We start from the raw sequence: 13,799 nt of genomic DNA, 5'->3' as shown, positions 1-13,799 counted from the left end.
CTTCAAATCTGCATCACAGAAGAGGTGCCAGCAGGGATAACAAGGCATGGAGCTGGCACGTGGCTCTCCCAGCCCCAGTGCCCCCCACCCTCTTCCCTCACACACCCCTTCTGTGGCTGGCCATTACAGGGTAGCTTTATTCCTTCAGACAGATCCATTATTTACAGCACTTGATATTAGACACAGCAAGAGACAGAAGGATTTTCTTTCCTTCAACAAATACAGAAAGAATTATTTCATTCCATAGTTAAGATCTGCACACATATTGAAAATATTCAGTCCTCTCCTGTGGCAGCTCCACCCCAGGACAGTGCTGGAGGCAGTGCTCACCTCTGATATCTGATTTCTGCCAGGCTCCTGGGGGCTGGCAGGAGGCAAGAGGCAGCCAGGGTGTACCAGCAAGCTCTGGTTAGCAGCCAGGTGGGGGGGAAGAGATGTGGGCTCCCTCTGCTGCTGCCCCCATCCCACCTCCACCATTGCAGCAACCAGCCACATCTCCCCCTGCCAAGAGGCTTCACCAAGCCACAGCCAGTGTCCACCCTCATGCCATGCCCAGCACCACCAAGGCCACCATATGCACCTGGTCTGTTCATAGGGTTCCCCTGGGGCCTGGTGCAATGCTCTGTGACCCACAGGCATTTGCCAGGGCCACAGAACTGGTCCCGAGGAGAGCAGCCAGGGCAGCAAGAGACACAGGCCACCCCCAGCACCAACACAGAAGACCGGGGACAAGGCCCAGCTCCACAGACAAGCCTATCCACCCTCATCCAGCAACAGAGCTGCCACAGCCCACTGGGGAGCCAAGCTACATTGGGAAGGTGTCAGCCTCTTCAGGAGCTCAGCCAGCAGTGGGCAGTGCAGTGGGGGGTGGGTGCAGAAGTGGCTCTGTCCTGGAGCCACCTTGCTAAGAATGGCCAAAGTCTGGGTTAGGACCAAAAATGAGTTTGGGGAAGGGAGGGAGAAGGATAGAAAACACAGACATGAACATCCCAGGGAAGCACAGAGCTGAAGGCCTGGACGCTGGGGGACACAAGCCACAGCCAGCTGCGGCCAGCACAGCCTCCCATGGGCATTGCCAGCGTTCCCACAATGCCAGACCCATCCCCAGCTGGGTGGGCTCTTTCCCTCCAGTCACAGTCCTCAGCCAGGGTGCTGAGACAGAGGTGATAACACCTGGCTGCTGCCATGGCATGGTCAGGCAGCTGAGTACTCCAGACTCTCTTCTGCTGCAGGGACTCCTCGAGACAGGTTCTTGCCTTTCACAGCTTAGGCATAGAGAAAAACCCGATTTCCCTTTGTCCCCAGGCTCCACCTGGGCTGAGGGCTTGTCACTGTGGTCCCTCTTCCTTGGGCAAAAGGTAACATAGATCCAAGTACCAGTGCCCAAAGCCAGATAGCCCAGCTACTGTTTCCCAGTCTTGGCTCTCTGGCTACTGGCGCTTGGCTTTGTAGGGGCGGGAGCGTTTCCGGCGGTCCGGCTTCCTCTGCTTGTGCAGGCGGCCGATGCTGACTCCCTGCCGCCTGCGCACGGAGATGTTCTGCTCCACGAGGCTGGCCAGCATGCCTGCAGGGAGAGCACACACACGGGCCTGGAGTGCTGGGATTACCCATGCCAGAGGGCAGCCCTGCCTCTCTCCCTCAAAAGCCATCAATGGGCATCTCTTGGGACTATAAACTGGAAGGAGAAAGCAGAGATCTGTGGCTCCCCAGATGGAGCGTCAGCCTGTGACCCAAGCCTGGCCTAAACAGGGAGCCAGGCAAGGTGAGCAGCCCAGGCTCCCAGCTCCACCACACTCAGTGCAGCTCCCCAAAGCCTCTGCCCTATGAGCACGGCTCACCTTCCTGGGCCAGCATGGATATGAAGGTACAGATGAACTCGTCATAGTTGTGGGTTCTCCTCTGGTCATCGATCTACAAAGAGACAAATCCACAAATAAGCCACAAGCAGGGGGCAGGGAAAAGGGAGAGTTCAAGGTTAACAGGGGACAAAGAACTGCCATGCCTGGCCCAGCCCACAGGCTAGGGAGACTGAAGCAGGAAGGGACCCACCTCCCAGCCTATCTTGGGCCAGTGCAAAACTGGGACTGTCTACATCCTAGTTCAGATGCCAGCATGTTCCACAAAGAGCAGCTGGGAAGAGGTGAAGGTGGGCACGGGAGATATCTCTGCTGACTCTCCCCTGCCTCCTATCAGTGCTGATGCTCATCCCAGCACTATATCACCCTCTCCCAGGCTGCCAGTGCTGGCCCAGGGCTGTGGTCTGTCCTGGTAATAGGTCTGCCCCACTGGGCTGTTTGCTAACAGGGAAGAGACTCTGAATGCTCCTCATCACCATTCTCAGCTGAACCACTCTCCCTCCATTTTTACATAAAACCACCCCAGACAAAAGCCTTTGGGCAGCTAAATCAGCAGTGCCAACAAGCCAGCAGCACACCTTGAATTTCTTCCTCTTCTCTACCTCCTCCTTCAGGCAGGCCTCGTAGTTTGCAATCTCTGCTTCCACACACTTGAGCAGCGCCAGCAGCTCCTACCAGGATCAAGCAGACCAAACATGAGCACAGACCCAGCCACAGCCCAGGAGCCAGCAGGGCGAGCTGGCAGGTGCTCATCTCTGTGCTAGGAGAGGGATGATTCATCAAAGGAAAAACACTCGCCAGGGGAAAACAAGGAGATAAGTTCATTGTTGGGAATTCACTATGGCTAACCCCAGGGGAGGTAGGTTCTGCCCCAGCCCCAAGGTTTTGGGACAAGGGAAGGGCTGCCTGTGTGCCAGAATCCACCTCCCCCCCCCCCACCCTCAGGGCCTGCTTCCCCTCAAAAACAAAATCTGAAGAATTGTCTTTGGAATAGCAGTTTCTACCCAGCTCTCCTCCAGGCAGCCCTTGGTGCACTTGTGCTTCCTGAGCCTCATTCTGCCCCTAGCTGGCGGGGGTACAGACAGGCTGTGAAGTTACCAGCAGGCTGGGACTTGGGGCCCCACCAGCTCCTGGCCCAGAAGAGAGCACAGCAAGCTGAACGTCTCAGCTGCAGAGAGAGGGTCTGTGCCTACTACCAAGGCAAAGGTCCCCGAGATGACGCAAGGCACAAAACCTGCACTGCCCTGTGCCTCGAGGCACGGCTGCGACGACACGCGAGGGGACACCGTGCACATGCAGTTCAGTCACTGCCAGCGCTGCTGCGCCTCCGGGTGAGCTCCACGTTCCCAGGGCTGTCGCAGCACAAAACTCACCTTGGGAGAATACTTTTCCCCCCCAGGGTGATCACTGGTCCTGCCAAGTCCCACCTTCTCTTTGCTGTCACTGGCCTCACTGCCCTCCTTCTCCTCCAGTTTGATCGTGACCGGGGCCTCTTCACCGGGTTTGATTGAAGAGGGGGAGTTTTTCCCATCTGCACACAGGGGAAGGAAGTGTTAGGAGCCACCACAAAGGACTGGCATCCAGCCCTGAAGTCAAAGGACACTGTCCTGTCACCCCAGGCAAGACACCACCCCCTAAAGCAGGCACTTACCTGCAGCAGCCAGCGGGCAGAACACGCCGTCCTCGGTGAGGTGCAGCAGCCCGGAGCTGACAATGGGCCCCAAGTCCCTGACAGCCCGGTTGTAGCGCAGGCAGTCAACGCGCAGCAGCCCGTCCTCCTCGCCGAACAGCACCTTGGAGATGTGCGAGGTGACGGGGCTGGAGGGGCGCGTGGGGTTGGCCGAGCGGATGGGAGAGCGCAGAGGGGAGTTGAAGGCGCTGCCGATCTCTGAGGCCGTGTCCGTGCTCTCGTTGCTGGGGGTGGGGGAGGGCTGGGAGTGGGTGACCACTGCCACGGCAGCACCCCCGCCGCTCGTCTTGATGGACAGGGGAATGGAAAGATCCTTTTGAGATTCCTTCAGCTTCTCAGCCAGGACGTTGATGGTGTTGGGCTGCAGGACAGAGAGCTGGCCATCTGCAGCCCCTGCCACGTGCTCTTGCTTCACTTGCCCTTTCCTCTTGTACCTGCCCAGAAACACAGCAGGGAAGGTGATTAGCTGGTGGAAAGAGGTGGGGGCCCACCATGGAGACTGCCAGCTCTGCGCTCAGCAGTCCAGGCTGCCTGCTGGGATGAAACAAGGTCTGAAAGACTTCAACATCACCCCCAGTGCCACTGGCTTCTCTTGCAGCACCTCAGCACCACTGAGACACTCAGCTGCAGGGAACCCTACACTGCTGGGGGGCACAGGGTGCTGTGTACCCCCCGCTCTTCTTCCAAAGCCCCCAGTGCTCCCTTGCTGTGGCCCAAACTTCCTGGCCTCAGCAGCAGTCCAAGCACACCAACATTGTCACCAGGAGCTGAACTGGCAATCGGCACTGTGGAACCAAGGCTCCTGAAAGCCCCAAAGCCTGCTGCCAATACACAGTTACTCTCAGAGCAGCTGAAATTCAGAGTTGGCTGTAAAGAGCTACAGTAGGACTTTACAAAACCTAGTGACTGAAAAGTAAAATAGCAGGTGAAGAGAAGAATGGAATTATCAAGATCTAAGGAAGGAGGTTACGGAAGTCCTCGCTGATGGTTCTGCAAATGTCAGCTGCCAGCCCCCACCCACAGTTCAAGCTGTCACCTGATGGCTGAGTTGGTGTTACGAACTTCCTCCTCATCATCATCATCGTAGTCATCCTCATCGTCTGAGTACTGCTGGTGCTGTCGGACTGGGACCCGGTTGCGACCCACTCCTGCTGCAAGGTCTTCCTCCTCCTGCAACACACCATTGCTGAAGGCCTGCTGGCAGCAGGGCAAGGAGGAAGAACCCAGTGGACTCGTCCTTGGACAGGCCCAACACCAGGACTTGGCTCTTTTGAGAGGAAACAGGGGCCCTTCCCCATTTTTGCTCAGTTTACACATATTAAGGTAAACCTCCTTTGTCAGGTCAGTCTTTATTTAGCCTCTCCCCTCCCAGCCTGGCTGCAAGGCAGGGCTGGGCTTAGGCCAGCTGACAGCTGTGGTCCCACAGAGGGGAGGGACTGCAGGCAAAGAGCTCAGCTTGAATCAGGTGTGCCGCTAGCCTGGCGCTCCAGCCTACCTGCATGGGGGACTTGGCATAGTTGTGGTTATCCAGGAAGGCTGGCAGTCTCTGCACAATGGGGTTGGGGTTTGCTGGAGGGGCCCCATTGATGCTGCTCGCTGCTGTCTTTGGCACCGGTTTGGATTTGCTGGGTGGGCTCTGCGTGGCCGTGGGGTGGCCCTGGCTGGTGGGTTCATCGGTGCCATCTGCCACACAAGCACAGCACAGCCTTTTATCACCAGCACCATCACCTCTTACTCCATGTCCTCTACCACCCCTTACTCACCCAGGTGAGAGAAGAGCTCTTGCACTCTCCCAGACCACCACAACCACCTCCATCTGTCACAGGTGTCCCCAAGCTCCAGCCCTCCCAATTTCAAGCTTCACACCCTCCAACACAGCTCCAGACACACAGGCATCACCATTCCCCAGCACAATGCACATGGAGCACAGCTCACAGAAAAGAAAGTGAAGCTGACAATAAAACTGCCCCAAGCTCCAGGTCAGCCAGCTGTTGTCACCACCCTGTGCTCACTCCATGGCAGGCCAGGCTGGCAACACTGCTGGTACAAGGTCCTACCTGGATGAGTGCTCTCTGGAGTCACAGTCTTGCTGCTGGCTGGCTTTGCCTCTTCACCAGGCTGAGACTCCTGAGACTTCTGGGTCTGGATCAGCTCAGGCTGAGTTACTCGGATAAGCTTTAAAGCAAATGACAGAGAAGCTGCATGCTGGACCAGCAATGACCCAAACCACATCCTTCCCACTCAAGCACTGCAGAGCTCATGAGGGTGAGCAAACACCAAGTGCCCAGGCACACAAACGACACAGGTGAACTACCTCCCAGGTGAGCAGCAATGGCCAAGCAGTGAGGCTGGCCATGTCCTCTTCCCATAAGATTTTTCCCAAGGCCAAACAAAACCCATAAAACCAGGGCCCTGACAGCACAAGTAGATGCCCTGAAAAAGCCTATTCCCCCCACCAGCCTTACACTCCCTCAGGGCCTGGGCTGTCCTACCTGCTGCAAGGCCTCCAGCACAGTCTGGCGGTTCATCTTCAGGATGTGCAGTTTGGACTCGTACTTCATCCTCCGGTCAGGCACCACGGCCATCAGGTTGAAGCGAATGTCGTGGTACGGCTCCCTGCAGGAAGGGCAGCAGCCCTCAGCCACAGGATTGTGGTGACAGCCTTATCCCTACCTCCTGCCCAGGAATTTAACACCAACACACCCAAGGCTTCTCCCTAAAACCAAGTCAACCTCATAGCAGCCGATGAAGCAGTACAAGGTTTCTTCAGCTACCACACAGAAGACTCTCAGAGTCACAGGTTAGCTGAGGTGGGAAGAGACCCACGGGAGTCATCTGCTACAGTCCCTGCTCCAGCAGTATCACCCAGAGCTGGTCACAGGACAGCATGCAGACAGCTTCTGAATAGCTCCAGAGATGGAGATTCCACAACATCTTTAGGCAACCTATGCCAGTGCTGTCACCCACATGCCCAAGCATCCAAGAGGCCCAGCTCAAGACCAGAAGCACCACTAACCAGACCTAATCAGGCCACTCTTAACACTGTGCAGCATTGCAGGGACTCTGCATCACACAGGGAATGCATGCTCTGCAGGCAAGAGAAGGAAAGGGGCAGAGCACCTGCACCTCTCCATAGGCAACCTCCACCCCCACTTCCACAACCTGCCACTCAGAAACCACAGTACAAATAATCCAGGGGAATATGGCAAGGGGCCAGTGCTTGCCCCATGGGCCAGGGCATTACCCTGCAGTGGCCAGGCCAATGCGCTCCATGATCACTCTCCTGGCTTTGTCCGTCCATTCCTCATCATCTGCCCATGGCCCTGTGATAACAAGACACAGCTGGACTTAGCAAAGCAGGCCATTCTTAAGTAAACCAAGTACATGAAGTGAGTACCTTACCAAAGGGACTGACAGATAGAAACCTGGCAGGGATAAATAACTGCCTGAATGACAGAACTGAGAGGTCAAGTTCTAAGAGAAGGGAGTAATCTGGGCAGCCCAGTGGGATCTGTTTGGACCATTTGTCTGGTCCACACAGTGGTTATTTGGCACAAGGAGAGAGCAAGGAGATAAATTCTCCTTGCTATATGAAGTTATTTCAGAGCTGAAGGACTTACGGCCCTGAGCAACTGGAAGGAAAATGACAAGGCTGGAAAAACAAAAGCAGTGCATTTAGAAATAACTGCTTTCTAGGCACAGTCCCCAGCACACAGGCTCCAAAATTAGCTGTCAAAACTCAGGACAAATCTGGGAGCCATTGGAGTCTGAGAGCCAACACTAACACTGGTTTAACACTAAGAGGCAATGAAAAACAATACACTGGGACACACCAGGCTGCTATTCACCTGTGTCAACAAGCAGGGACAGGTGGGCTCTTACCGTGGTCAATGGGATAGACCTTGAGCCCGTCCAGCTCAAAGAGCCGTCCCTTGATGGGGACATAGCTGACAAAATGAAAAGCCTCCATGGTCCGCACTGCGCTGATCCCGTTCTGCTTCTCCGGCAAGTGCCGTGGCTCTGGCCTGCGAGGGAAAGAGGTCATGGAGAGTCTGCCTCCTCCAGAGAGAGCGAGCTGCAGACACCCCTCACTCACCTGGCATGGCTGTTGTGGGCCTTGGCCAGCTCCGGGGCGTTGCCAATGGCATAGCCTTTGCTCTGCGGCCAACAGCAAGAGAGGAGAACAGCTGAGAAGTGATAGGGAACAAATAAAATGCTTCACCTTCCCACTCCCTCCCTCCATCTACCCACAGCACCAGGGCAGAAACCCTCAGGCACATCCTCTACTCTTCTGAGTTACAGGTGAAGTCCAAGATGGAAAAAGCATGCAATTTCTACTGAATAAATCACAGCTGGAGAAAAACAGACTTCACAATAGGTCTGAGAGGAGGAGGATTTTTGATTATAGGGAGTAACATGACAGAAGGCTCAGAGCTGTGCCCAGCCTAAAGGGGACCAAGGCTCTGAGCAAGGCAATGCAGGAATATGAGAGAGAAGAGGCAAGCCTGGTGCAATGTGCAGCCACAGAGGGCAGGGAAGGAGCCAGCTCATGAAGAGCATCACCCGAAGAGAGGAACAAGAGGCAGAGCCACCTGTGCCACTCCTGCAGTCCTGCCCAACCCTGCCCCTACCTCAGGGCTAAAGCCTTTGGTGAAATCCTTCATGCGGCTCAAGGTGGGACCCAGATCAACATTGTTGCAGTTCAGGAGGACGCTCAGCAGGGCATGGGTGGCACAGGAATTGGGGATCAGCTAAAGAATAACACAAAGACCAACTTAACCAACAGGAACAAGGCAGCCTTTCAACAACCCCTGTGTTGACAATAATCAACTGAAAGCACCAATGCAAGAACCATCAGCACTTGTGAGAGCAGCAAACCGACCTCAGCTCTCACAGGAAGGAAGGAAATCAGTATCACTGAGTAGGCCTCACCATGTCCCATGAGCATCTGCTCACAGTACAGGCCACAGTCTCCCAGCCCTCACTGGATTACCTCCAACCTGGAGCTCAGGGAAGACACTCCCAGGAAAGAGGAGCTGCCCTCACGATCGGCAAGATCTGAGCGCAGCCTCCGAGTACCACATTGCTTCCCTGAGGTGTCACAGGAGACACCCCACACACACTTTTCCCCAGCCTGGAGCCTACCTGGTGAGCAAAGAACATGTTATTGACGATGTCATCATCGATCACCGACGTCTCATCCACCAGCGTGGAGACCTTCCGGCGAGACCGGCGCTCCTCAATCCACTTGAACAGGAAGATGAACCCATACACGGGGCTGCAGAGAGAAAGCAGCAGCTGCAGAGCTTTGGACCAACCACACCAGTGGGGTTGCTCTGCCCAGCATCAGAAACCTTCTGTTTCACAGGCAGAGCAAACAGAGAGAGGAAAAGCAGAACCACCAGTGCCATCTTTCTGGCAGTGACCTCCCTGCCACATTTGCCCCAGCCCACCACTACTGAGGGCACTCCTGCGCTGATGCTCCAGGCTCAGCCTACAATCAAGCTTCAAAACTTTGGGGATTGACAAGTCTTAAGAGGCCGAAGACAAAGAAATGGGAAAATCCCCTCTGGACACTGACTGACCTGCAGAACAGTGCTTGGCCACCGAATGACCCTTTTACACTTACCTTGGATTCATTCTTGAGAAGAATTCAGCAATGGCTTTTAAGAAGCGACAGCCTCAAATCCTTTTCACAGCACCAGGACAGGGAGAAAGCTCACACTGCAACCACACCACCTCTCCATGGTGAGAGGGAGTTAAATCCCTTGAAGGATGTCCCCCACCTGCCCCAAACCTGGTCCATCACTTACAGCTCTGACCTCCATGACAGACAAGCTCACACAGGCCCCTCTGAACACCTGGCAATGAGTTCCCAGGCCCACAGACCACTCTGCTTAGCACAACTCACACTCCCAGGCCTCTGACTCACCCTTGGCATTTGCTCTGCAGATCATAAATCTCCTCAACCTGCACTCCCTTGACCCCTGCAGACAAAGGAGAGAAGCTGGTGTAAGGCCCACCAGAAAGGACAGGGTAATGTCAGGCACAAAATGACTTCTCAGAAAGGTTTCTAGGACTTACCAAAATCTTCAACCAGGAGTGTGAAAAGACCTGAAAGGAACAAACCCAACAGGTTACGTCTGGCTGAAGAGAGCAGAGAGGAAATCCGCTGTCATCATCCCCTGAGAGTCCCACATGGTCCCAGGCCAAGGCACAGCCAGAAAATCCACAGCAGAGTGGCACCAGGATCACACCGAGTCCCAGCAGTGGGGCTGTTGAGCTCAGAGGAGCTCCAACTCCCTTCACCCCTCCATCCCCACTGATCATCCTCTTCCTCAAGAGGACCTGAACCAACTCTTTCCTGCCAGAGCCCACTGCAGATGGCTTGCCAAGTGAGCAGCAGCAGGGAGCACCTAATGACACACACACACTTGTAACCAGAGAGAAAAATGACTGAAGATATCACAAGATATTTTTTAAAACTATCATTTCTGTTCATGTTAGTGAAAGCCAGTGAGGGGAAATCCAGATCACAGCAACAGGTCTGCAGGGAAGTCTGAGGGTTGAAAGATGCTGATCTTCATCTCCCTGTCTCTTTGGGGGAACCAAATCCAACAGCCTGTCTCCAGTGGCTACAGAATTCAGGAGGACATAAGCAGGGACACAGAGACAACCACAAGAAAACAAGGATTATAAGACATCAGCAACTGAGCAGCAGCTGCCACTCTGATGCTGGAGCAAAGGCAGTCAGCCCAATTTTCAGGCAGTCACTCTGCATGTGGAGTAAGCGAGTTCGAGACTGGAATAACAAATCTGCTTTTTTAGCTCCCTTAGAAAGGCTGCTGAAAGCCTGGGAGGAAGTCCAGGGAATACCAATAAGAAGGATTAAATCCAGAGAAACATGCCTGTAAGGAACAGATTTAAGTATGTGGCTCAATTAAGGAGAGCCCAAGGGGCTTCCACACCAAAGTTGAAATGATTAAAACAGGAGGAAACTCCTGGGAGCAAAAAGTCTTCATTAATTTAGCAAAAACCACTGTATTTCTTACCAAATTGTCAGTGAGAAGAAATATGCTGTGGAAATAACATGCTTCAAACCAGTGTGAGGCCAGGCCATCACACCAAGCTCCATCACCTTCCTGGTCCCTTCCAACCCCCCTTTTTTTCTCTGGCATATTTCAGTGTTTCATTTTACCTCAGCACCCAGAAAAAGCACAGTCCTGCTGCTGACACCTCTCCTGGAGCACTCCAACACCCACACCATGTTATATGGGTGGGCTGGACACATTCTGATGTGCACAAGCACACATAACACTATGCCAGCAGTCTGGATGTCCCCAAGGCTCTCTTCCCCACCCAGCAGCCAGCCCAAACCCAGATCCACCAACCCTTCCTGACCAGCAAAGCACCCAGAGATTTCACCCCAAGTCCCAAACAGAGCCAGTGGGGAGATATTCAGCTAGTGGGATGTGCTGGAAGCTGAGAGCAGCACATGGGTCACTCCTAACATCTGTCCCAGCTGCCACCCCTGCATCCAAACTGCCACACAGCCAAAAAAAAAACACCTGCCTCTGCCCAGAAAGACTGTCCCCCAAGTAAATAACCTTCCTTGCCAGCTGTGAGAATCCAAACCATGTCCTGGGACTTTTTGCCATGATGAAAGACAGGAGGGGAATGATTTCAGCATTTTCCAAGTACCAGTAAAGAGAATAAAAAGCAGCAAAACTGGGGGTGACTGGGACACCGACACCAGACAGAATCCTTTGCTGAGCACAAGAGACAAGGATAATTCCAGAGGTCACATTTCCTCAGCCACAGCCCCAAAAACTCACCACCCCATCCTAGAGAGCAGCTCCCAGCCTTGCACAGGACAATCCCATTCCACACTACAGCGACTCAGGGGGTTAAAGCAACATTTCAGACAACAGCAGCTTTGGCCCTGAAACCCCAACCCATGAAACAACTGCACCACTCCGCCACAGAATCCACCCCCAAGGCAGCGGGAAGGCACACCCGTGACCGTCCTGCTCCCAGTTTCCCCATGCCGGCCTCTCCAGCACCCGTCCTGCCCTCCTGCACCCTCCTGCTCTAGGCCTGCACCCCACATCTCAGTCCCCCAGAACTCCACTTGCACACCCACACCGCCACAGCTTCACCGATGCACCCACAGCCCGGCCCCCCAACACCTCACCTGCACACCCCTTACCCGCAGCCCCTCCAAACTTTACCAGTTCTCCTCCCATCCCCAGCCCCCCCAAAACTCCACCTCTGCACCACGAATCCCACCCCCAAAACTCCACCCGTGCACCCCACACCCCCAGCCTGCCCCTCGCAGCCTCCCTGACCCGTCCCCCACGTCCCCCCCCACCCAGGCCCCGCTGCCCGTGTGTCCCTCGGAGCTCCCGGCCGCGCCCGCTGCGCGCTGCGGTGCCCCCGCTCACCGGGATCGCTCTCCAGCTCCAGCCAGCCCTTATTCATCTTCCCGCGGGCCGGGCCGCGCCGCCATGTCCGGCCCCGACTACGGGCCCCGCCGTCGCTCGCCGCTGCGCGTCATCGCGCGCGGTGACGTCACGCGGCCGCGCGGTGGCCGAGGGGCGGGGGCGCGCGCAGGGCCCGGCGCGCCCGGGGAAGGCGCTGGTGGCGGCGCGGCCGCGGCTGGAATTGCCATCGGTGCCTGGTGTAATGCTGGCCTTTCGCACGCGTCAGAATGGGCTCCGCATGCGTGGTGTTAAAGTAGCTCTGTTGTAAAGGCGCAGTTTTTATTTCTGTGGTTAATTAAGCCTGGTGGAATAGCCGATGTAAGTATGCTTGTGTTAGAATGCCTGCTTGGGCGGGACAGCGTGCAGTGCACTCAGGGTGAGGACACCTGTACAGATGTGCCAACCTTCAGCACTCACCCTCTGAAGGCAGTGTAGGCCGGGGACCAAAAACTGGAGGTGATGATAAAAAAGGACTAAAACCACAACCAAGGAATACACATGCTCTAAAAAGGTGGAACCGAAGAGGAGCCATGCTAAACAGTTCTTGGAATATGTAGAATAGTTTGGGGAAAAGTTTACTATGCATAATTGTTTACGAATATGTAACAGGCTGATGCCATGGAAATGGTATATAAAGGGTGTTTCTAAAATAGCAGGTGTGCTCCTGGCTGAGACACACCTGGCCATAAAAATCTTTGCTTTATGGTCTTTGTCTCCTGTTGTCCTTTATTAAACTTTAAAGTTTCACAGGAGAGTGAACGTGTTTTTCACGTTCTTTCTGGCGTAGCGTGTGCAGGAAGGATGGATGTCTAGAGTTTATTGGCTCTAAAGCAATAGGGTTTGTCACATCTCACCCCTCTGTGTTTTCTGGTGACTGATTTCCAGCCTCTCTCCCTTTCCTCACTGTGTGCTGCTACTTCCCTTTATTGTCTGGGGAATTTAGCTATTGGCACACACTCATCAACTTTCTGCCTGTAATTCTCTAGACACTGTGCTACTCGAACCCTTGTTCGGTGCTGCCCCTGTGCCTCAAGGACGATCTGCTCACTGTAACACTTCACAGCACTGCTGGGGGTCGAGGCCTCTGCCAGAAATTGCAACATGCAGGGCTGTTGGATGGACCCCATGGCTAGTGCTCATAACAGGGGCTCTGAAAATGTGCGTGTTGGGCAGAAAGAAATAGCAGGAATAATAATGTGGGTGCATCTGCCTGGTGGGGTTGTTTGGGGATGATGATGATGACAATGATGATGATGATGGGGATGGGGCTCAGGCTCAGCAGCCTGCCCTGTTGATGGGGGGCTGTACTGCCCAGCCTCTCCTCCCAAGCTGAAGACAGGATGAGAGGCACACAGTCATAAGCTGCACCGGGGGAGGTTCATGCTGGACATCAGGAAGGATTCCTTCACAGCCGGTGATCAGACATTGGAACAGGCTGCTCGGGGAGATGTGGGGTCACTGTCCCCGGAGGTGTTCAAGGCAAGGCTGGCTGTGGCACTCGGTGCCGTGGTCGGGTGACGCGGTGGTGTCGGGTCACAGGGTGGACTCGGCGATCTCAGGGGTCTCTTCCAGCCAGGGGGTTCTGTGACTGTGTGCCGAGCTGTGAGGGCTGCTGCCGAGGCCGGGGCTAGCCCTGAGCTGGCCAGCGGCTCCACTTCGGCCGCCCCGGAGGCTGGCGGGCTGCCAGGGCGAGCGTGCGGCCCTGCGCTGCACTTCCCTAGGAAGTGGGATAAAAATAGGAGTGGCTTTGTTCTTTGGCCGTTCCCACGC

General features: G+C 55.0%; 1 protein-coding gene across 2 annotated transcripts; it reads right to left on the bottom strand.

The window, feature by feature from the left end:
* Window positions 1–117: 117 nt before the first annotated feature.
* BAP1 (BRCA1 associated protein 1) lies at window positions 118–12,086 on the bottom strand. 2 transcript variants are annotated; one of them, XM_053989465.1, is made up of 17 exons: window positions 11,991–12,086; window positions 9,631–9,660; window positions 9,479–9,533; window positions 8,692–8,824; window positions 8,178–8,297; window positions 7,643–7,704; window positions 7,429–7,571; window positions 6,791–6,869; window positions 6,039–6,162; window positions 5,604–5,721; window positions 5,042–5,229; window positions 4,583–4,716; window positions 3,508–3,980; window positions 3,230–3,387; window positions 2,435–2,527; window positions 1,839–1,911; window positions 118–1,564 (listed from the first exon to the last, which is right to left on the bottom strand). In XM_053989465.1, the coding sequence occupies exons 1-17, from the start codon at window positions 12,025–12,027 to the stop codon at window positions 1,431–1,433; spliced, it is 2,154 nt and encodes a 717-aa protein (XP_053845440.1). In that variant the 5' UTR covers window positions 12,028–12,086; the 3' UTR covers window positions 118–1,430. The 2 variants fall into 2 exon arrangements, with proteins under 2 accessions (XP_053845440.1, XP_053845441.1); XM_053989466.1 differs by having other exon boundaries at window positions 3,284–3,387.
* Window positions 12,087–13,799: the final 1,713 nt, after the last annotated feature.

The sequence above is a fragment of the Vidua macroura genome, chromosome 13, assembly GCF_024509145.1.
Source record: "Vidua macroura isolate BioBank_ID:100142 chromosome 13, ASM2450914v1, whole genome shotgun sequence".
NCBI lineage: Eukaryota > Metazoa > Chordata > Aves > Passeriformes > Viduidae > Vidua > Vidua macroura.
This window is presented reverse-complemented; position numbering and strand designations above follow the sequence as displayed.

Bases quoted from the DNA above. Each gene is read 5' to 3' on its own strand.
- BAP1 (XM_053989465.1), bottom strand. From the start codon at position 12,027: ATGAATAAGGGCTGGCTGGAGCTGGAGAGCGATCCCG. The intron at 8,298-8,691 runs GTAGGCTCCAGG...GTTATTCTTTAG, and splicing joins ACATGTTCTTTGCTCACCAG to CTGATCCCCAATTCCTGTGC. The intron at 5,230-5,603 runs GTAGGACCTTGT...CTTGTGTGGCAG, and splicing joins TCCAGAGAGCACTCATCCAG to ATGGCACCGATGAACCCACC.